The following is a 22,138-nucleotide window of genomic DNA, read 5'->3' on the forward strand; positions in this document are numbered from 1 at the left end:
CGGACGTGTGAATGGGGCCTTATCAAGTGTAAAGTATTGTATCCAGGCAAAGCTGTATGATCTGCTGTCACCTCACGTATCTTCTGAGTAGACAAGATTATATTTATGATAAAGTGACTCTGTGATTCCTCGCTAAGCACCGACAGCACACACACTTCCTTGGGTCATCTCCCCTCTCTGTGGGTGGCAGTGCCAGTAGTCTGGGTAGGTCATTACTCCACTCCGGACCACCGTAATAATTACCCAAGGGACCCTGCAACAGCTCGGCAGGTTACTGTCCACAGGGGAACAAGGTACAACCGGCCCACTAAACTAAAAGCAGATGTGTCACCATACCTGTGTGCCCAACCGGCACTGGCGTCACAGCAACATACCCCCGGGCACAGCTACAGTATATCTCGGCCAACCACCACAAGACTGGCGACTAACCATCTGGCAAGTGACCGGCCGCTCCTCCACACGGGGGGTCACCACATATAGAGTGACTATTATTTCTCTCCGCAGACCCCCCGATTCCCGGCGCTGTAATGGACGGTTACACAGTGCGGCTTCTCCCGGTGTCTGATGATAATGGACCCATCAGGTCAGACTCACAAAACAGATCAATGAAGCCATGTCCCTGATCAGAGAGGGGGAGGGATAGCTGCCAATCACTGTGCGGGGAGGGGCAGGACTCTCTATAGTGTATACATGTAGAGCTGCCAATCATTGTGTGCGGGGGAGGGGCAGGACTCTCTATAGTGTATACATGTAGAGCAGACAATCACTGTGCGGAGGGGCAGGACTCTCTATAGTGTATACATGTAGAGCTGCCAATCACTGTGCAGGGAGGGGCAGGACTCTCTATAGTATATACATGTAGAGCTGCCAATCACTGTGTGGGGAGGGGCAGGACTCTCTATAGTGTATACATGTAGAGCTGCCAATCACTGTGTGGGGAGGGGCAGGACTCTCTATAGTGTATACATGTAGAGCTGCCAATCACTGTGTGGGGAGGGGCAGGACTCTCTATAGTGTATACATGTAGAGCTGCCAATCACTGTGTGGGGAGGGGCAGGACTCTCTATAGTATATACATGTAGAGCTGCCAATCACTGTGTGTGGAGGAGCAGGACTCTCTATAGTGTATACATGTAGAGCTGCCAATCACTGTGTGCGGGGGAGGGGCAGGACTCTCTATAGTGTATACATGTAGAGCTGCCAATCACTGTGGGGAGGGGCAGGACTCTCTATAGTGTATACATGTAGAGCTGCCAATCACTGTGTGTGGAGGAGCAGGACTCTCTATAGTGTATACATGTAGAGCTGCCAATCATTGTGTGCGGGGGAGGGGCAGGACTCTCTATAGTGTATACATGTAGAGCTGCCAATCATTGTGTGCGGGGGAGGGGCAGGACTCTCTATAGTGTATACATGTAGAGCAGACAATCACTGTGCGGAGGGGCAGGACTCTCTATAGTGTATACATGTAGAGCTGCCAATCACTGTGCAGGGAGGGGCAGGACTGTATAGTGTATACATGTAGAGCTGCCAATCACTGTGTGGGGAGGGGCAGGACTCTCTATAGTGTATACATGTAGAGCTGCCAATCACTGTGCGGGGAGGGGCAGGACTCTCTATAGTGTATACATGTAGAGCTGCCAATCACTGTGCGGGGAGGGGCAGGACTCTCTATAGTGTATACATGTAGAGCTGCCAATCACTGTGTGCGGGGGAGGGGCAGGACTCTCTATAGTGTATACATGTAGAGCAGACAATCACTGTGTGGGGAGGGGCAGGACTCTCTATAGTGTATACATGTAGAGCTGCCAATCACTGTGCGGGGAGGGGCAGGACTCTCTATAGTGTATACATGTAGAGCTGCCAATCACTGTGCAGGGAGGGGCAGGACTCTATAGTGTACACATGTAGAGCAGCCAATCATTGTGTGCGGGGGAGGGGCAGGACTCTCTATAGTGTATACATGTAGAGCTGCCAATCACTGTGTGGGGAGGGGCAGGACTCTATAGTGTATACATGTAGAGCTGCCAATCACTGTGTGGGGAGGGGCAGGACTCTCTATAGTGTATACATGTAGAGCTGCCAATCACTGTGTGGGGAGGGGCAGGACTCTCTATAGTGTATACATGTAGAGCTGCCAATCACTGTGTGGGAAGGGGCAGGACTCTCTATAGTGTATACATGTAGAGCTGCCAATCACTGTGCGCGGAGGGGCAGGACTCTCTATAGTGTATACATGTAGAGCAGACAATCACTGTGCGGGGAGGGGCAGGACTCTCTATAGTGTATACATGTAGAGCTGCCAATCACTGTGCGGGGAGGGGCAGGACTCTATATAGTGTATACATGTAGAGCAGACAATCACTGTGTGGGGAGGGGCAGGACTCTCTATAGTGTATACATGTAGAGCTGCCAATCACTGTGCAGGGAGGGGCAGGACTCTCTATAGTGTATACATGTAGAGCTGCCAATCACTGTGCAGGGAGGGGCAGGACTCTCTATAGTGTATACATGTAGAGCTGCCAATCACTGAGCGGGGAGGGGCAGGACTCTCTATAGTGTAGACATGTAGAGCTGCCAATCACTGTGGGGAGGGGCAGGACTCTCTATAGTGTATACATGTAGAGCTGCCAATCACTGTGCGGGGAGGGGCAGGACTCTCTATAGTGTATACATGTACCAAGGCCTTAAGGCTTTTATGCACTCTCTTTTCGCGCACTCTCTTGTCACGCACTCTCTTGTCACGCACTCTCTTGTCACGCACTCTCTTGTCACGCACTCTCTTGTCACGCACTCTCTTTTCTCGCACTCTCTTTTCTCGCACTCTCTTGTCTCGCACTCTCTTTTCACGCACTCTCTTGTCACGCACTCTCTTTTCACGCACTCACTTGTCACGCACTCTCTTGTCACGCACTCTCTTTTCACGCACTCTCTTGTCACGCACTTTCTTGTCTCGCACTCTCTTGTCACGCACTCTCTTTTCACGCACTCTCTTGTCACGCACTCTCTTGTCACGCACTCTCTTGTCACGCACTCTCTTTTCACGCACTCTCTTGTCACGCACTCTCTTGTCACGCACTTTCTTGTCACGCACTCTCTTGTCACGCACTCTCTTGTCGCGCACTCTCTTGTCGCGCACTCTCTTGTCACGCACTCTCTTGTCGCGCACTCTCTTGTCACGCACTCTCTTGTCACGCACTCTCTTGTCGCGCACTCTCTTGTCGCGCACTCTCTTGTCACGCACTCTCTTGTCGCGCACTCTCTTGTCACGCACTCTCTTGTCACGCACTCTCGTCACGCACTCTCTTGTCGCGCACTCTCTTGTCACGCACTCTCTTGTCACGCACTCTCGTCACGCACTCTCGTCACGCACTCTCTTGTCACGCACTCTCTTGTCACGCACTCTCTTGTCACGCACTCTCTTTTCTCGCACTCTCTTGTCACGCACTCTCTTTTCACGCACTCTCTTGTCACGCACTCTCTTGTCTCGCACTCTCTTTTCACGCACTCTCTTGTCACGCACTCTCTTTTCTCGCACTCTCTTGTCTCGCACTCTCTTGTCTCGCACTCTCTTGTCACGCACTCTCTTGTCTCGCACTCTCTTGTCTCGCACTCTCTTGTCACGCACTCTCTTGTCACGCACACTGTTGTCACGCACACTGTTTTCACGCACTCTCTTTTCTCGCACTCTCTTGTCGCGCACTCTCTTTTCTCGCACTCTCTTGTCGCGCACTCTCTTGTCACGCACTCTCTTGTCACGCACTCTCTTGTCTCGCACTCTCTTGTCACGCACTCTCTTGTCTCGCACTCTCTTGTCTCGCACTCTCTTGTCACGCACTCTCTTTTCTCGCACTCTCTTGTCTCGCACTCTCTTTTCTCGCACTCTCTTGTCTCGCACTCTCTTGTCTCGCACTCTCTTGTCTCGCACTCTCTTGTCTCGCACTCTCTTGTCACGCACTCTCTTGTCACGCACTCTCTTTTCTCGCACTCTCTTGTCACGCACTCTCTTTTCTCGCACTCTCTTGTCACGCACTCTCTTGTCTCGCACTCTCTTGTCTCGCACTCTCTTGTCACGCACTCTCTTTTCTCGCACTCTCTTGTCTCGCACTCTCTTGTCTCGCACTCTCTTGTCTCGCACTCTCTTTTCTCGCACTCTCTTGTCACGCACTCTCTTTTCTCGCACTCTCTTGTCACGCACTCTCTTAGGCCTGTATGGCACCCATTGTAGATTACTGACATAACTTCTTTCTCCACACAGTCATTATGAAATCATCGTCTTCACTGAAGGGGAGAGTAACACCAGTGACTGTCTACAAGCCCCCCGCACTCCGTATAACTCCAGCCTGACCGCTAACTACACTGCGGTGCTCCTCCCTGCACACAACATGACCGAGCCCATAACCCTGGGGGATGGGAAGCAATATGGAGACTTCATCAACGCTCCTCTCATCCCCAACCTCAAGTACTCAGTATACGTGCGGATTACCAGCAGGTGGCAGCAGGTATGACCTCAAATGGTTAAAGGGGTACTCCAGAGGGAAAAACTGTACGATTACTTCTATAATAAAAAGAAAAACCTCCAGTGTTCCAGTACTTATCAGCTGCTGTATGTTCTACAGGCAGTGGTGTATTCTCTCCAGTGTGACACAGTGCTCTCTGCTGCCATCCTCTCCTGCTCTGGACAGTTCCTGACATGGACAGAGGTGGCAGCAGAGAGCACTGTGTCACACTGGAGAGAATACACCACTTCCTGCATGACATACAGCAGCTGATAAGTACTGGAACACTGGAAATTATAAATCTGTGTAACTGTCTGACACCTAATGATGTAATACTTTTCACCTGTTTAATATCTGGGTTTTTTTTTTATTGATTTCTCTATTTTGTGCTTTGAAGGTAAAGTCATCGTGTGCGTATTTAGGCGTCTTTAAAGGTAAGTACTTCCCGCCATCGTATTCCTGCACCTGACCCATCGCCAGTCATAGGTTGTAGAAGGGAAATGTATATAATGTGTATAAACTACTAACTACACAGCTACAATAGGAAGTTGTTCTGCAGGGGCGGGTCTCTGCTGTCACATGACCGGGGTGTGGAGTCCCACCTACAGAGTACCTGCAGCAGGAAAGCCTTATAATGTGTATGGGGGTCATTGAGGGGTTGGTGGGAAAGTTTAGGCTAAAATAATTTCAATTCCAAATTTGCAAAAGTGATGAAAAAAGTGAGTGTGGTGTCTGAAAAGTGGGTGTGGTCACCAGAAAGTAATATGGGGAAGTGGGGGTGGTGTCTGAAAAGTGGGTGTGGTCACCATAAAGTAATATGGGGAAGTGGGGGTGGTGTCTGAAAAGTGGGTGTGGTCACCAGAAAGTAATATGGGGAAGTGGGGGTGGTGTCTGAAAAGTGGGTGTGGTCACCATAAAGTAATATGGGGAAGTGGGCGTGGTGTCTGAAAAGTGGGTGTGGTCACCATAAAGTAATATGGGAAAGTGGGGGTGGTCTCTGAAAAGTGGGTGTGGTCACCATAAAGTAATATAGGAAAGTGGGGGTGGTGTCTGAAAAGTGGGTGTGGTCACCATAAAGTAATATGGGGAAGTGGGGGTGGTGTCTGAAAAGTGGGTGTGGTCACCAGAAAGTAATATGGGGAAGTGGGGGTGGTGTCTGAAAAGTGGGTGTGGTCACCAGAAAGTAATATGGGAAAGTGGGGGTGGTGTCTGAAAAGTGGGTGTGGTCACCAGAAAGTAATATAGGAAAGTTGGTGTGGTGTCTGAAAAGTGGGTGTGGTCACCATAAAGTAATATGGGGAAGTGGGCGTGGTGTCTGAAAAGTGGGTGTGGTCACCATAAAGTAATATGGGAAAGTGGGGGTGGTCTCTGAAAAGTGGGTGTGGTCACCATAAAGTAATATAGGAAAGTGGGCGTGGTGTCTGAAAAGTGGGTGTGGTCACCAGAAAGTAATATGGGAAAGTGGGGGTGGTCTCTGAAAAGTGGGTGTGGTCACCAGAAAGTAATATAGGAAAGTGGGCATGGTGTGTGAAAAGTGGGTGTGGTCAGCAGAAAGTATTATTGGAAAGGGGGCGTGTTGTCTGAAGTGGGTGTGGTTAGCAGAAAGTAATATAGGAAAGTGGGTGTGGTGTCTGAAAGTAATATAGGAAAGTGGGCGTGGTGTCTGAAAGTAATATAGGAAAGTGGGCGTGGTGTCTGAAAAGATGACGTGGTCCCCAAAGAGTGAGAAGAAAAGTGGGTGTGGTCTCAAAACTGATGGGGAAAAGTGGGTGTGGTCTAAGAAAACTGCTGCTGAAAAGTGGGTGTGGTCTCAGAATAGTGATTAGGAGAAAGGGGCGTGGTTCCTTAGGAGACGTACTTTCGGCAATATTTAGAAGAATGGGTGAAAAAACTCATGTGACTCCGCCCACCTTCTATATGTAGAATAAGACGCTGAGTAAACTCGGCCGCCGGGTCCTGGACCATGGAGGGGGGTATTGTGTACAGGTCCCTGGGAGCGCTGATCCTCCTCTCTTCATCAGTTACAGATCCCGGCAGCAGCAGCGTGGCCTTCGTGATTGCGGGATCGGTGGCCGTTCTTTTCCTGATTTTATCCGTCCTGCTGGTGTTATGGAGGACTGGAGTCTACCGGTTTGTGATTTCTATATTCTTCTTCCTTAAACAATGAAGGTTTTCTATTATTCTTTTGATTCTCACCCATTTTATCTCAGGACCTGCCGCTGATGTAGAACTACAACCCCCATCATGTCTGGCAGGAGGGCGGCCGGTCTGTGGAGTTCCTCTATCCCCCCCCCCCCCGCACCCACAGTCAGGAACCCTTGCATTATATCTCTATATAGATTTGCCCTATATACTCACACTACTCTGTTAGGCCTCACTCACACTGTGATTTTTAAGGTCCGTGGATGACGTCCGCTCGCGAGCTCCGTGATCCGGGAAAAACTGTCCGTGATCTGTGCGTCCGTTTCGCAATCTGTGTCTATTTTTTTGTGGATCTGCTAAAATTGTAACATGGATTCCATTGATTTCTATGAGGGATCCGTGCCGTCATGAGGCTCCAAGCGACTCTGTCCCCTTGAGATGAATGTGAGACATTACTGAGCGCTCTGTGATGAGGTCATTCCACAGGGAGCTGCAATTGTCTCCTCTATTTACTGGTGTCACATGATGCTGCAATGCTGCACAGATCACTTTACTGCAGTCTCCTCTTATCACCACAGACACAGCAGGAAGTCTCAGCTTAGTTTTAGCCCCAGTGGTGAGAATGAGAACTGCAGGATATCAGGATTATTATATAATATAGATTAGAAAATTCGAAAAAATATCTCCAAAAATGATTTAAAAATGTATTACATATATTATTTAACCTAAAAACCTTATCTATACAATAAGACACTCCCAAACCTCTGTACCCCAGGGAGCCCCATAAGGCCTCAATCCTTATCCTGGATCATCTGTCAAATAACCACAAAAATTCAATTCAGCTGCTGTCAGAAAGTTATATAGATCTGTAATTTACTTCTCTTAAAAAAATCTCCAGTCCTCCAATACTTATCAGGTGCTGTATGTCCTGCAGGAAGTGGTGTATTCTCTCCATTCTGACACAGTGCTCTCTGCTGCCACCTCTGTCCATGTCAGGAACTGTCCAGAGCAGCAGCAAATCCCCATAGAAAACCTCTGCTGCTCTGGACAGTTCCTGACATGGACAGAGGTGGCAGCAGAGAGCAGTGTGTCAGACTGGAGAGAATACGCCACTTCCTGCAGGACATACAGCAGCTGATAAGTACTGGAAGACTGGAGATTATGTAATAGAAGTAAATTACAAACCTCTGGTACTTGCTGGGACCAGTTGATTTGAAAGAAAACATTTTTTTGGTGAACAATCCCTCTAATAGCAGCTAAGGTCTGTCTATACAGTAGTCAGTAATCTACCTGCACGGCAGCACGGGCTCCAGGTGTAGGACATTAGCGGCCAGGAGAGCCAAGAGCAGGTGTCCATGAAGCCGATAACCCCCCGAGGAGATGGCCGTGCTCCCCCCACTCAGGAGGCTGGAAGACAATTCATTCTATTCTACAAATCCTCATACACAAATAGGGATCAGAACATTCCGGAGAGTCCCTAATGACGCGGTCAGAGATTACAGCCTGTAATTACGGCCTCGTCCTCAGAGGGATTCTCTGTCCACACCCTCCTCATTAAGGCTCTCCTGGAAATAGCCTGAGGGTGAAGCCCCGGCCCAGATGGCCGACCACTCACCTATTGTCAAACCCTTCTTCTCCATGAAACATGTTATTAGCCCTGGAAGGTGCTAGAAGATCCCATGAGGGGGAGGATGAGACGCTGTCTACCAGTTATCGCCCCTTAGTCATATACACAAAGCTACGTAATAACAGAACTAAACCCTACTACTCCAATGCATCATATACATCCCGAGCAGGTGAGGGTGAAGACAATGCCCCCCAGTCCTGGTCCTTGATCTCGTCATTTACCTTCTAAGCTTCTCTGATGAACTACTACACTATGTCTGGCAGGAGGTAAAGAGTCTGCTTACCCTCCCCCAACCCATCCAACAAGCTCAGGTTTCAGGTTGTGTAGAGGTCTACTGCACTGATGATATAGAGGTCTACTACACCGATGATGGAGAGGTCTACTGCACTGATGATGGAGAGGTCTACTACACCGATGATATAGAGGTCTACTACACTGATGATATAGAGGTCTACTGCACTGATGATGGAGAGGTCTACTACACCGATGATGGAGAGGTCTACTGCACAATGATAGAGAGGTCTACTACACCAATGATGGAGAGGTCTACTACACCGATGATGGAGAGGTCTACTGCACAATGATAGAGAGGTCTACTACAACGATGATGGAGAGGTCTACTACACAATGATATAGAGGTCTACTACACCGATGATGGAGAGGTCTACTGCACAATGATAGAGGTCTACTGCACAATGATAGAGGTCTACTACACAATGATATAGAGGTCTACTACACAATGATGGAGAGGTCTACTACACCGATGATGGAGAAGTCTACTACACCGATGATGGAGAGGTCTACTACACAATGATATAGAGGTCTACTACACAATGATGGAGAGGTCTACTACACAATGATATAGAGGTCTACTACACAATGATGGAGAGGTCTACTACACAATGATATAGAGGTCTACTACACTGATGATGGAGAGGTCTACTACACTAATGATGGAGAGGTCTACTACACAATGATATAGAGGTCTACTAGACTAATGATGGAGAGGTCTACTACACAATGATGGAGAGGTCTACTACATAATGATATAGATGTCTACTACACTGATGATGGAGAGGTCTACTACACTGATGATGGAGAGATCTGCTACACTGATGATGGAGAGGTCTACTACACTGATGATGGAGAGATCTGCTACACTGATGATGGAGAGGCCTCCTACAGAGATGATGGAGAGATCTGCTACACTGATGATGGAGAGGTCTACTACACCGATGATGGAGAGATCTGCTACACTGATGATGGAGAGGTCTACTACACCAATGATGGAGAGATCTGCCACACTGACCATGGAGAGGTCTACTACACTGATGATGGAGAGATCTGCCCCACTGATGATGGAGAGGCCTCCTACAGTGATGATGGAGAGGTCTACTACACCGATGATGGAGAGGTCTGCCACACTGACCATGGAGAGGTCTACTACACTGATGATGGAGAGATCTGCTACACTGATGATGGAGAGATCTGCTACACCGATGATGGAGAGGTCTGCCACACTGACCATGGATAGGTCTACTACACAGACGATGTAGAGTAGAAAAGAGCGAGTACTAAAATGCTTGTTAAAGTCAAGTATTTTCCAATGCTTGAGTGCTGGACTAGAGCAACGAACCCCATTAAAGTGAATGGGAGACCAGAGCATTTTTTCAGGGGCCTCTTATTTGTCTGAAGGGAGAGTGTCTGGTCACCTGGAAACCTCTGAAAGTGATAGAAACAGCACGGGAATGTAACTGGCATAGCGGGAGAAGAGCGCTTGGAAGCATTAAAGATTCCAAGGTCGCTGTATTATGCCACTGTTACAGACTGCTAATGACGCACACCGACCCAAATAGAACGTCCAACTTAAAGTGGGAAACACTCTTTCCTGTAGAGGCCCTGGAATTTGGATGCATACACTGTCAATCCTTTGGGCCTCGATGAAGAGGTTAGAGTGTGTTTTAGCATGTAGAAAGGTGTTTTTTTACAAGAGTGCAGAGACGATGGAGCTTCTTAAAACTAGCAGGTCTGTGAAAGCCTTCAGTGGAGACCAGGAACTCAAAGACAGTATCCAAGCCAAGCATGATGGACAACTGTGATGGATGGAAGTGGGTGAGAGCCCAATTCTTGGAGCTAGTTAGGATTAGTAACAATACAGTATTCCTTGGAGGACCTGGAATTTGAATGCACACACAGCTGAACCACCAAGTTGAGGATGTGGCCCAGGCATGGCCTGTGTGGGAGACGGAGGAGGAGTTGGTGCCGCAGAGTAGGGACATAGCAATCCAATATATACCCATTTTTGAGGGGCTCTTCAAGATTAATATTTAAATTAAAATTGAATTTTAAATTGACAGTTAAAAAACCACCCCGGAGAGTCTCCTCTACCGACCTGCCTGAGGAGCACCTGCTCTTTCCACAGAAGGCAGAAGGTGCGGAAATTTTCAATTTCAAATGGAAAGAAAATAAAATTTAAAATAAAGTAGTAGTGGTGGCTCCCCTGCTGATCTTCGCACGGCACAGGCTGCAAAAGACAATTGTAACGCCTGGAGTAGTGGATCCACTGGACCGACAGCAGCGATGGCACTAACCTCACCAGGGGGCGGAGTCTAAGGGGCCGCTGGTTTTCACCAGAGCCCGCCGCAAGGCGGGATGGACTTGCTGCGGCAGGCGACCCCCAGGTCGCTACCCCTGGCTTGGTTGCTGGTGTCGGCAGGCGAGGCGTGGCAGGAGATGGCACAGGCAATGGTCTGCAGGTGAGAGCGCACGTGACAGGCTGAACACGGGAACAGATGGAGTGACAGGGGAACAGGAACCAGGAACAGGGACTTGGGACCAGGTAACGGATAGGACTCAGGAACAGGGACTTGGGACCAGGTAACGGATAGGACTCAGGAACAGGGACTTGGGACCAGGTAGCGGAATAGGACACAGGAACAACAGGGGGCTGGGCCAACGCTATGGGAAGCATGTAGAGGCTCCAACACTAAGGACAGGGCATGCTGGGATTTATAGGGGAGTGATTGGTGCAACTAACCAATTAGGAGCGCACTGCCCCTTTAAATCTGAGACAGCCGGCGCGCGCGCGCCCGAGGGGGCGGGGACGCGCGCGCCGGACGGCACAGACAGCGACATGCACGGAGGAGAGGTGAGGCGCCCCAGGGGCCGAAGCAGCAGCAGCGCCGGGTCCCTACACAAGGACCCCGGCGGCTGCACGGGACAGGAGGCGGTCGCGGCAGCCACCCGGGACGCGGGAAGCCGCCGCGGCCGTGACAGTACCCCCCCCCTTTGGCCTCCCCCTCTTTCTTGCCTGCAAATGGCACAGGAAGCCACAAAGTCTTTGACATCTTGGGATAGACTGGGCCACCAGTAGTGGCGAGCGATCCGTTGGCCGGTCTTACGGACTCCAGGGTGCCCGGCCTCCAACGAGGAATGTCCCCACTTCAAAATACCTCTTCGAAGCGCAGGGTGAACATGAGTCTTTACGGGGGGTACTCTCCGAAGAGTGGAGGTGACGACTGGTACTAGGCGATCAGGCGGTAAAACGTGGCAAGGGAATGTGGGTCTGTGGACGAGGTCCTTCTGTAAGTTCTCCCGGTGGTGAGAGGACATGACCTCAGTCTTGGGTACGGAGAGAGGGTACACCTCGGCAGAGAAGGCATCCGCCGAGTCTTGGTCTTCTGCCGGTAGGCCGGATAGAGGCTTGGCATGGACGGAAAACGACATAGTACACTTGGTCTGAGGTGACTTGAGACACTAGTTGGAACAGTCCTGACCCCAACTGAGAATCTCCCCGGTTCTCCAGTCCAGCTGAGGGGCATGTTCTTGCAGCCACGGGAGTCCCAGGAGGACCGCGGGGGAAGAATGGGGCAGGACGTAGAAGGATATCTCTTCTTGATGTAAAGGACCCACCTGGAGGACTAAAGGTGCGGTCTGGTAGTACACACGGTCGGTAAGAATTTCGCCCGTGACCGAGGAGATAGTCAGGGGCCTGGCTAGTCGGGTCACGGGTAGCCGCCATCTTTGGACCAATGTTGCCGCAATAAAACTGCCTGCTGACCCAGAATCGAGGAAGGCAGTAGTCTGATGATTTTGTCCTGAGGGAGTCCGGATGGAAACTGGCATAGACAGACTTGGAAAGGTGGCATTCACACCTAGGGACACCTGTCCCACCGGACCTAGGTGCGAGCATTTTCCGGATGTTTGGGGACGTAGGGGACATCCCAGCCGGAAGTGATCGGAACCACCGCAATAGAGACTGAGATTCCGCTCCAGGCGCCGGATTCTTTCATCAGGCGTCAGGTGAGCCCGTTCCACCTGCATAGGAATCTCAGGAGAGGGTTGGGACATCGAAAGGTCAGGTTTCTGGAAAACCGGCGCCAGCTGGGGATGGCGACGGGAACGGCTTAGTAAATGTTCATGCCGAACCTCCTCCTCCCTCTCCGAAAAACGAGTATCAACTCGGGTGGCCAGTAGAATGAGTTCGTTCAGGGAGGTAGGCAGGTCTCGGGCAGCGAGCACGTCTCTCACTCGACTAGACAGACCCTTCTTGAAGGTGGCCAATAGGGCGGCCTCGTTCCAGTCCAATTCGGCTGCCAGGGTGCGGAACTGGATGGCGTAGTCACCAACAGAGGAGCTGCCTTGAGAGAGGTTGAGGAGAGCAGTCTCGGCTGAAGAAGCACGGGCAGGTTCCTCAAAGACGGAGCGAAACTCGAATAGGAAGGCCCGGAGATTGGCAGCAACAGGATCATCACGGTCCCACAGTGGCGTGGCCCAGGCCAGGGCTCTACCTTCCAATAGGCTGATGATGAAAGCCACTTTAGAGCGCTCGGTGGAAAACTGACTACTCAAAAGTTCAATGTGCATGGTGCACTGAGTCAAGAATCCTCTGCACAACTTAAGAGTCCCCAGAGTACTTGCTTGGGAGAGCCAGTCGGAGTGAAGAAGAAGCGTCAGGAGGTGGTGTGCGCTGGGCAGTAGTCTGCTGCTGTAAGGCGGTAGTGAGTTGCTGGATCTGCTGCGACTGTTTCTGGATTTGTTGCGCCTGCTGAGTGACCACTCTGGCGACGTCACGGAGATCAGGCACCTCGCCGGGATCCATGGTTGGAGCCTACTGTAACGCCTGGAGTAGTGGATCCACTGGACCGACAGCAGCGATGGCACTAACCTCACCAGGGGGCGGAGTCTAAGGGGCCGCTGGTTTTCACCAGAGCCCGCCGCAAGGCGGGATGGACTTGCTGCGGCAGGCGACCCCCAGGTCGCTACCCCTGGCTTGGTTGCTGGTGTCGGCAGGCGAGGCGTGGCAGGAGATGGCACAGGCAATGGTCTGCAGGTGAGAGCGCACGTGACAGGCTGAACACGGGAACAGATGGAGTGACAGGGGAACAGGAACCAGGAACAGGGACTTGGGACCAGGTAATGGATAGGACTCAGGAACAGGGACTTGGGACCAGGTAACGGATAGGACTCAGGAACAGGGACTTGGGACCAGGTAGCGGAATAGGACACAGGAACAACAGGGGGCTGGGCCAACGCTATGGGAAGCATGTAGAGGCTCCAACACTAAGGACAGGGCATGCTGGGATTTATAGGGGAGTGATTGGTGCCACTAACCAATTAGGAGCGCACTGCCCCTTTAAATCTGAGACAGCCGGCGCGCGCGCGCCCTAGGAGGCGGGGACGCGCGCACCGGCCGGCACAGACCGCGACATGCACGGAGGAGAGGTGAGGCGCCCCAGGGGCCGAAGCAGCAGCAGCGCCGGGTCCCTACACAAGGACCCCGGCGGCTGCACGGGACAGGAGGCGGTCGCGGGGGCCACCCGGGACGCGGGAAGCCGCCGCGGCCGTGACAACAATTCATTTGTCTTCGACACTTTCCTAAAAAAAATGCCAGACCAAAGAAGACTACTACTGCACTGATTATGGAGAGGTCTGCTCCACCGACGATGGAGAGGTCTACTACACCGACGATGGAGAGGTCTATTACACCGACGATGGAGAGGTCTACAACACCGACGATGGAGAGGTCTACTACACCGACGACGGAGAGGCCTATTACACCGACGATGGAGAGGCCTATTACACCGACGATGGAGAGGTCTACAACACCGACGATGGAGAGGTCTATTACACCGACGACGGAGAGGCCTATTAAACCGACGACGGAGAGGCCTATTACACCGACGACGGAGAGGTCTATTACACCGACGACGGAGAGGTCTATTACACCGACGATGGAGAGGTCTATTACACCGACGATGGAGAGGTCTACAACACCAACGATGGAGAGGCCTATTACACCGACGATGGAGAGGCCTATTACATCAACGATGGAGAGGTCTATTACACTGACGATGGAGAGGTCTATTACACTGATGATGGAGAGGTCTACTACACTGACGATGGAGAGGTCTATTACACTGACAATGGAGAGGTCTACTGTACTGATGATGGAGAGGTCTACTGCACTGATGATGGAGAGGTCTACTACACCGATGATGGAGAGGTCTACTACACCGATGATGGAGAGGTCTACTACACTGACGATGGAGAGTTGTACTACACTGACGATGGAGAGGTCTACAACACCGATGATGGAGAGGTCTACTACACTGATGATGGAGAGGTCTACTACACTGACGATGGAGAGGTCTATTACACTGACAATGGAGAGGTCTATTACACTGATAATGGAGAGGTCTACTGCACCGATAATGGAGAGGTCTAATACACCGATGATGGAGAGGTCTACTACACTGACGATGGAGAGGTCTATTACACTGATAATGGAGAGGTCTACTGCACCGATGATGGAGAGGTCTAATACACCGATGATGGAGAGGTCTACTACACTGACGATGGAGAGGTCTATTACACTGACAATGGAGAGGTCTATTACACTGATAATGGAGAGGTCTACTGCACCGATGATGGAGAGGTCTAATACACCGATGATGGAGAGGTCTACTACACCGATGATGGAGAGTTGTACTACACTGTAGAGGTCTCCTCTCATCCTGTGGCTCCATCTCTGTATATTCCATGTATACACTACAATATAGGTCCTGCGTATGGGTCACCTGTGGGAGGTTACGGTCTTTGCTGAGGGATGAGGCTGTGGCTCCATCTCTGTACATCCCATGATGTAGTGACTCCACCTATAGCACATACAGCTAACTGTATGTAATAGAGAGAAACCCTGAGGAAGAGGAGGGAGAGACAGAAGAGGCAGAGGAGGCAGGTGTGCCTCAGGCTCATTGTTTCTTGTGTCTGAACTAGTTTGGCAAGTATAACGGGAGACCACTGGCCGGGAAACACCCATACCAGCCGGAGCACGCCCATACTAGCCGGTGCTCACACCCATACAAGCAGGGGCTCACACCCATACCAGCGGGGGCTTACACCATACCAGCGGGGGCTCACATCATACCAGCGGGGGCTCACATCATACCAGCGGGGGCTCACACCATACCAGCAGGGCTCACACCATACCAGCGGGGGCTCACATCATACCAGCGGGGGCTCACATCATACCAGCGGGGGCTCACACCATACCAGCAGGGCTCACACCATACCAGCGGGGGCTCACACCTATACCAGCGGGGGCTCACACCATACCAGCGGGGGCTCACACCATACCAGCGGGGCTCACATCATACCAACGGGGGCTCACACCATACCAGCAGGGCTCACACCATACCAGCAGGGCTCACACCATACCAGCGGGGGCTCACAGTTATATTCTTTATCAGTGCTGGACTATAACAGAGAAAGCAATGGCTACAGAACAGTAAGTTACTCTATATATAACTCTGTATATTACTCTGTATATTACACTGATATATTACTCTGTATATTACACTGATATATTACACTGATATATTACTCTGTATATTACACTGATATATTACACTGATATATTACTCTGTATATTACACTGATATGTTACACTGATATATTACACTGATATATTACTCTGTATATTACACTGGTATACTACTCTGTATATTACACTGATATATTACTCTGTATATTACACTGATATATTACTCTGTATATTACACTGATATATTACACTGATATATTACTCTGTATATTACACTGATATGTTACACTGATATATTACACTGATATATTACTCTGTATATTACACTGATATATTACACTGATATATTACACTAATATATTACTCTGTATATTACACTGATATATTACTCTGTATATTACACTGGTATACTACTCTGTATATTACACTGATATATTACACTGATATAATACACTGATATGTTACACTGATATATTACACTGATATGTTACACTGATATACTACTCTGTATATTACACTGATATATTACTCTGTATATTACACTGATATATTACTCTATATATTACACTGATATATTACACTGATATATTACACTAATATACTACTCTGTATATTACACTGATATATTACACTGATATATTACACTAATATACTACTCTGCATATTACACTGATATATTACTCTGTATATTACACTGATATACTACTCTGTATATTACACTGATATGTTACACTGATATACTACTCTGTATATTACACTGATATATTACTCTGTATATTACACTGATATATTACTCTGTATATTACACTAATATATTACTCTGTATATTACACTGATATATTACTCTGTATATTACACTGATATATTACTCTGTATATTACACTGATATATTACACTGATATATTACACTAATATACTACTCTGTATATTACACTGATATATTACACTGATATATTACACTAATATACTACTCTGCATATTACACTGATATACTACTCTGTATATTACACTGATATGTTACACTGATATACTACTCTGTATATTACACTGATATATTACACTGATATATTACACTGATATACTACTCTGTATATTACACTGATATATTACACTGATATACTACTCTGTATATTACACTGATATATTACACTGATATATTACTCTGTATATTACACTGATATACTATGTATATTACTCTGTATATTACACTGATATCTTACACTGATATACTACTCTGTATATTACACTGATATTTTAGTCTGTATATTACACTGATATATTACACTGATATATTACACTGATATGTTACACTGATATGTTACACTGATATATTACACTGATATGTTACACTGATATGTTACACTGATATATTACTCTATATTACACTGATATATTACACTAATATACTACTCTGTATATTACACTGATATATTACTCTGTATATTACACTGATATGTTACACTGATATACTACTCTGTATATTACACTGATATATTACACTGATATGTTACACTGATATATTACTCTGTATATTACACTGATATATTACACTGATATACTACTCTGTATATTACACTGATATACTACTCTGTATATTACACTGATATATTACTCTGTATATTACACTGATATATTACTCTGTATATTACACTGATATATTACTCTGTATATTACACTGATATACTACTCTGTATATTACACTGATATGTTACACTGATATATTACTCTGTATATTACACTGATATATTACTCTGTATATTACACTGATATATTACTCTGTATATTACACTGATATATTACTCTGTATATTACACTGATATACTACTCTGTATATTACACTGATATGTTACACTGATATATTACTCTGTATATTACACTGATATGTTACTCTGTATATTACACTGATATGTTACACTGATATACTACTCTGTATATTACACTGATATATTACTCTGTATATTACACTGATATACTACTCTGTATATTACACTGATATATTACACTGATATATTACTCTGTATATTACACTGATATATTACTCTGTATATTACACTGATATATTACTCTGTATATTACACTGATATATTACTCTGTATATTACACTGATATACTACTCTGTATATTACACTGATATACTACTCTGTATATTACACTGTGTCACGGCCGCGGCGGCGTCCCGTGTTCCGGGCCGCCGCCGCAACCTCCCTCTGTCGCGCCGGCTGTCTCAGGTTTAAAGGGCCAGTCCGCCCCTAATTGGTTAGTTGCACCAATCACTCCCTATATATTCCAGCCCTGCCCCACTACAGGTGTTGGAGCCTCTACATGATTCCCATAGCGTTTGGCCCAGCTCCCTGTTGTTCCTGATTCCTATCCGCTACCTGGTCCCAAGTCCTTGTTCCTGATACCTATCCGCTACCTGGTCCCAAGTCCTTGTTCCTGGTTCCTGCTCCCCTGTTACACCATTGCTCCTGTGTTCAGCCTGTCACCCGCGGTTACGCCTACAGACCTCTGCCAGCACCATCTCCTGCCTACTGCTCCTGCCATGCCTCGCCTGCCGTCACTAGCAACCGAGCCAGGGGTAGCGACCTAGGGGTCGCCTGCCGCAGCAAGTCCATCCCGCCTTGCGGCGGGCTCTAGTGAAAACCAGCGGCCCCTTAGACTCCGCTCCCTGGTGAGGTTAGTGCCATCGCTGGTGACGGTCCAGTAGATCCACTACTCCGGGCGTTACAGTAGGCTCCAACCATGGATCCCGGCGAGGTGCCTGATATCCGCGAAGTCACCCGAGTGGTCGCCCTACAGGCTCAACAAATCCAGCAACAGTCACAGCTGATCCAACAACTGACTGCAGCCGTACAGCAGCATACCACCGCTCAGCAGTCATCACCTCCTGCAGCCTCTGCTAAGCTCCGACTGGCTCTCCCAAGTAAATATGGAGGTGACGCCAAGTTGTGCAGAGGATTCCTGACCCAATGCACCATGCATATCGAACTTCTAAGCAGTCAGTTTGCCACCGAGCGCTCTAAAGTGGCTTTCATCATCAGCCTATTGGAAGGTAGAGCTCTGGCCTGGGCCACACCACTGTGGGACCGTGAAGACCCTGTTGCTGCCAATCTCCGAACCTTCCTGGCCGAGTTCCGCTCTGTCTTTGAGGAACCTGCCTGTGCGTCTTCGGCTGAGACTGCTCTCCTTAACCTATCCCAAGGGACTTCCTCCGTTGGTGATTATGCCATCCAGTTCCGCACCCTGGCGGCAGAACTAGACTGGAATGAGTCCGCTCTAATTGCCACCTTTAAAAAGGGCCTGTCCAGCCGAGTGAAAGATGTGCTCGCTGCCCGAGACCTGCCTACCTCTTTGAACGAACTCATCCTACTGGCTACCAGAGTCTACACCAGGTTTTCCGAGAGAGAGGAGGAGGTCCGGCAAGAACGGCGTCTGAGTCTGCCCCGCCGCCATCCTCGGCTGGCACCGATGTTCCAGAATCCCGTTGCTCCTATGTCCCAGTCGTCTCCAGAGGTTCCTATGCAGGTGGAACGTGCTCGCCTGACGACTGATGAGAGGACCCGTCGACTGGACCTGAATCTCTGCCTCTATTGCGGTGGCGCTGATCACTATCGGCAGAGATGTCCCCAACGTCCGGGAAACGCTCGCACCTAGGTCCGGTGGGAGAGGCCTCCCTAGGTGTGAATGCCACCTCTCCAAGGTTGACTATGCCCGTCTCCATCCAGACACCCTCAGGGCAAGTTCTCCAGACTACTGTCCTCATTGACTCTGGCGCTGCTGGCAGTTTCATTTCTGCTTCGTTGGTCCAAAGATGGCGGCTACCGGTGATCCAGCTAGCCCAACCCCGGCCTATCTCTTCGGTTACGGGGGAGATTCTTACCGAAGCTGTGCACTGCCAGACGGCACCCCTAGTCCTCCAGGTGGGCGCCTTACATCAGGAGAGGATCTCCTTCTATGTCTTGCGCCATTCCTCTTCCAACATCCTGCTGGGTCTTCCTTGGCTGCAATTACATACCCTTAAGCTGGACTGGAGAACTGGGGAGGTTCTCAGCTGGGGCCAGGACTGTCATAACCTGTGTCTGAGATCTCCTCAACCCAAGTGCTCTACGAGGTCACCTGCTTATGTCAAGCCTCTATCCGGACTACCAAGACTTTGTTGATGTCTTCTCGGCTAAGGAGGCGGACTCTCTACCACCTCATCAGGCCTATGATTGCCCTATAGACCTTCTTCCAGGGGCTTCTCCTCCACGTGGTCGAGTATACCCTCTCTCTGTGCCCGAGACTGAAGCCATGTCCTCCTACATCCGGGAGAACTTACAGAAGGGCTTCATCCGTAAATCCACGTCTCCCGCTGGCGCTGGATTTTTCTTTGTTCAGAAGGACGGTTCCCTCCGCCCATGCATAGACTACCGGGGCTTGAATAAGGTGACTGTTAAGAACCGCTATCCTCTTCCGCTTATTCCCGAACTATTCGACCGTCTTCGTGGAGCTAGGATCTTCCCCAAGCTGGATCTCAGGGGAGCGTATAACTTGATCCGTATTCGTAAAGGAGACGAATGGAAGACCGCTTTCAACACCAGAGATGGGCACTACGAATATCTGGTCATGCCATTCGGCCTATGCAATGCCCCAGCGGTCTTCCAGGAATTCGTGAACGATATCTTCCGAGACCTCCTCTATGTCTGCGTCATTGTCTATTTGGACGACATTTTGGTCTTCTCCCCGGACCAGCAGACTCATGTGGCACAAGTGCGTCAGGTCATACGAAGACTACGGGCCAATCATCTATACGCCAAGCTAGAGAAGTGCGTTTTCCATCAGCGCAGTCTTACATTTCTTGGCTATATCGTCTCCGACCAGGGTCTACAAATGGATGCGGCCAAGCTCTCAGCTGTCCTCCAATGGCCACGCCCTGTGGGACTTAGAGCTATCCAACGTTTCCTTGGATTCGCCAACTATTATCGGCAATTCATCCCTCACTTCTCTACCCTGGTCGCACCAATAGTGGCTCTCACTAAGAAGAAGGCGGACCCCAGACGTTGGCCTCCAGAGGCCGAACAAGCCTTTAATAGCCTAAAGTCTGCCTTTGCCTCTGCTCCTGCTCTAGTCCGCCCGGATGTCTCCAGGCCGTTTTCTCTCGAAGTCGATGCATCTTCTGTGGGCGCAGGAGCCGTTCTCTCACAAAGGGACACATCAGGCAAGACCAGAACCTGCGGGTTCTTTTCTAAGACTTTCTCCCCGGCCGAAAGGAACTATACGATTGGGGACCGTGAACTCCTGGCTATTAAGTTGGCACTGGAGGAGTGGCGTCATCTACTAGAGGGGACTAAACACCCCGTTAACATCTACACGGACCACAAGAACCTCCTCTACCTCCAATCGGCTCAACGCCTCAATCCCCGGCAGGCCAGGTGGTCCCTCTTCTTCTCTCGGTTCAACTTTACCATCCATTTCCGTCCAGCCGAGAAGAATTTAAACGCCGATGCATTATCCCGAGCATCCGATGTCATGGGGCAAGAGGAATCTCCTCGTCACATAATACCTCCCGACCGCCTAGTACCAGTTGCCACTTCTACTCTGCAGAGACTGCCTCCCGGGAAGACTTATGTGCGCCCCGCACTCCGAAAACGCATCTTGAAGTGGGGGCATTCCTCTTTGGTGGCCGGGCATCCAGGAGCTCAAAAGACCGGGCAATTGATCTCCCGTCACTACTGGTGGCCCAATCTCCTCCAGGATGTCAAGGACTTTGTGGCTTCCTGTGCAGTCTGTGCCAGGAATAAGTCTCCCCGTCAAAGACCTGCCGGCCTACTTTTGCCCTTGCCAGTCCCGGACCATCCCTGGCACCACATTGGGATGGATTTTATCACAGACCTACCTCCGTCTGCGGGCAATACAGTTATTTGGGTGGTGACTGACCGCTTCTCAAAAATGACTCACTTAGTGGCCCTTCCTGGTCTACACTCTGCTACTCGTCTGGCTCAGTTGTTCTTCCGACACATCTTCCGCCTGCATGGACTTCCTCTTCACATTGTGTCCGACCGAGGC

The 22,138-nt window shown here is 49.3% G+C and overlaps 1 protein-coding gene across 1 annotated transcript in view; it reads left to right on the plus strand.

Moving 5' to 3' along the window:
- Positions 1–22,138, plus strand: part of LOC138786367 (receptor-type tyrosine-protein phosphatase epsilon-like) — a 105,964-nt gene that overhangs the window by 37,727 nt on the left and 46,099 nt on the right. Inside the window, exons 6-9 of the mRNA XM_069963346.1 lie at positions 505–583; positions 4,259–4,502; positions 4,897–4,933; positions 6,521–6,629. Coding sequence (XP_069819447.1) covers positions 505–583; positions 4,259–4,502; positions 4,897–4,933; positions 6,521–6,629 — 469 coding nt within the window. The remainder of the gene's footprint in view (positions 1–504; positions 584–4,258; positions 4,503–4,896; positions 4,934–6,520; positions 6,630–22,138) is intronic.

The sequence above is a fragment of the Dendropsophus ebraccatus genome, chromosome 3, assembly GCF_027789765.1.
Source record: "Dendropsophus ebraccatus isolate aDenEbr1 chromosome 3, aDenEbr1.pat, whole genome shotgun sequence".
In the NCBI taxonomy this organism is placed as follows: domain Eukaryota; kingdom Metazoa; phylum Chordata; class Amphibia; order Anura; family Hylidae; genus Dendropsophus; species Dendropsophus ebraccatus.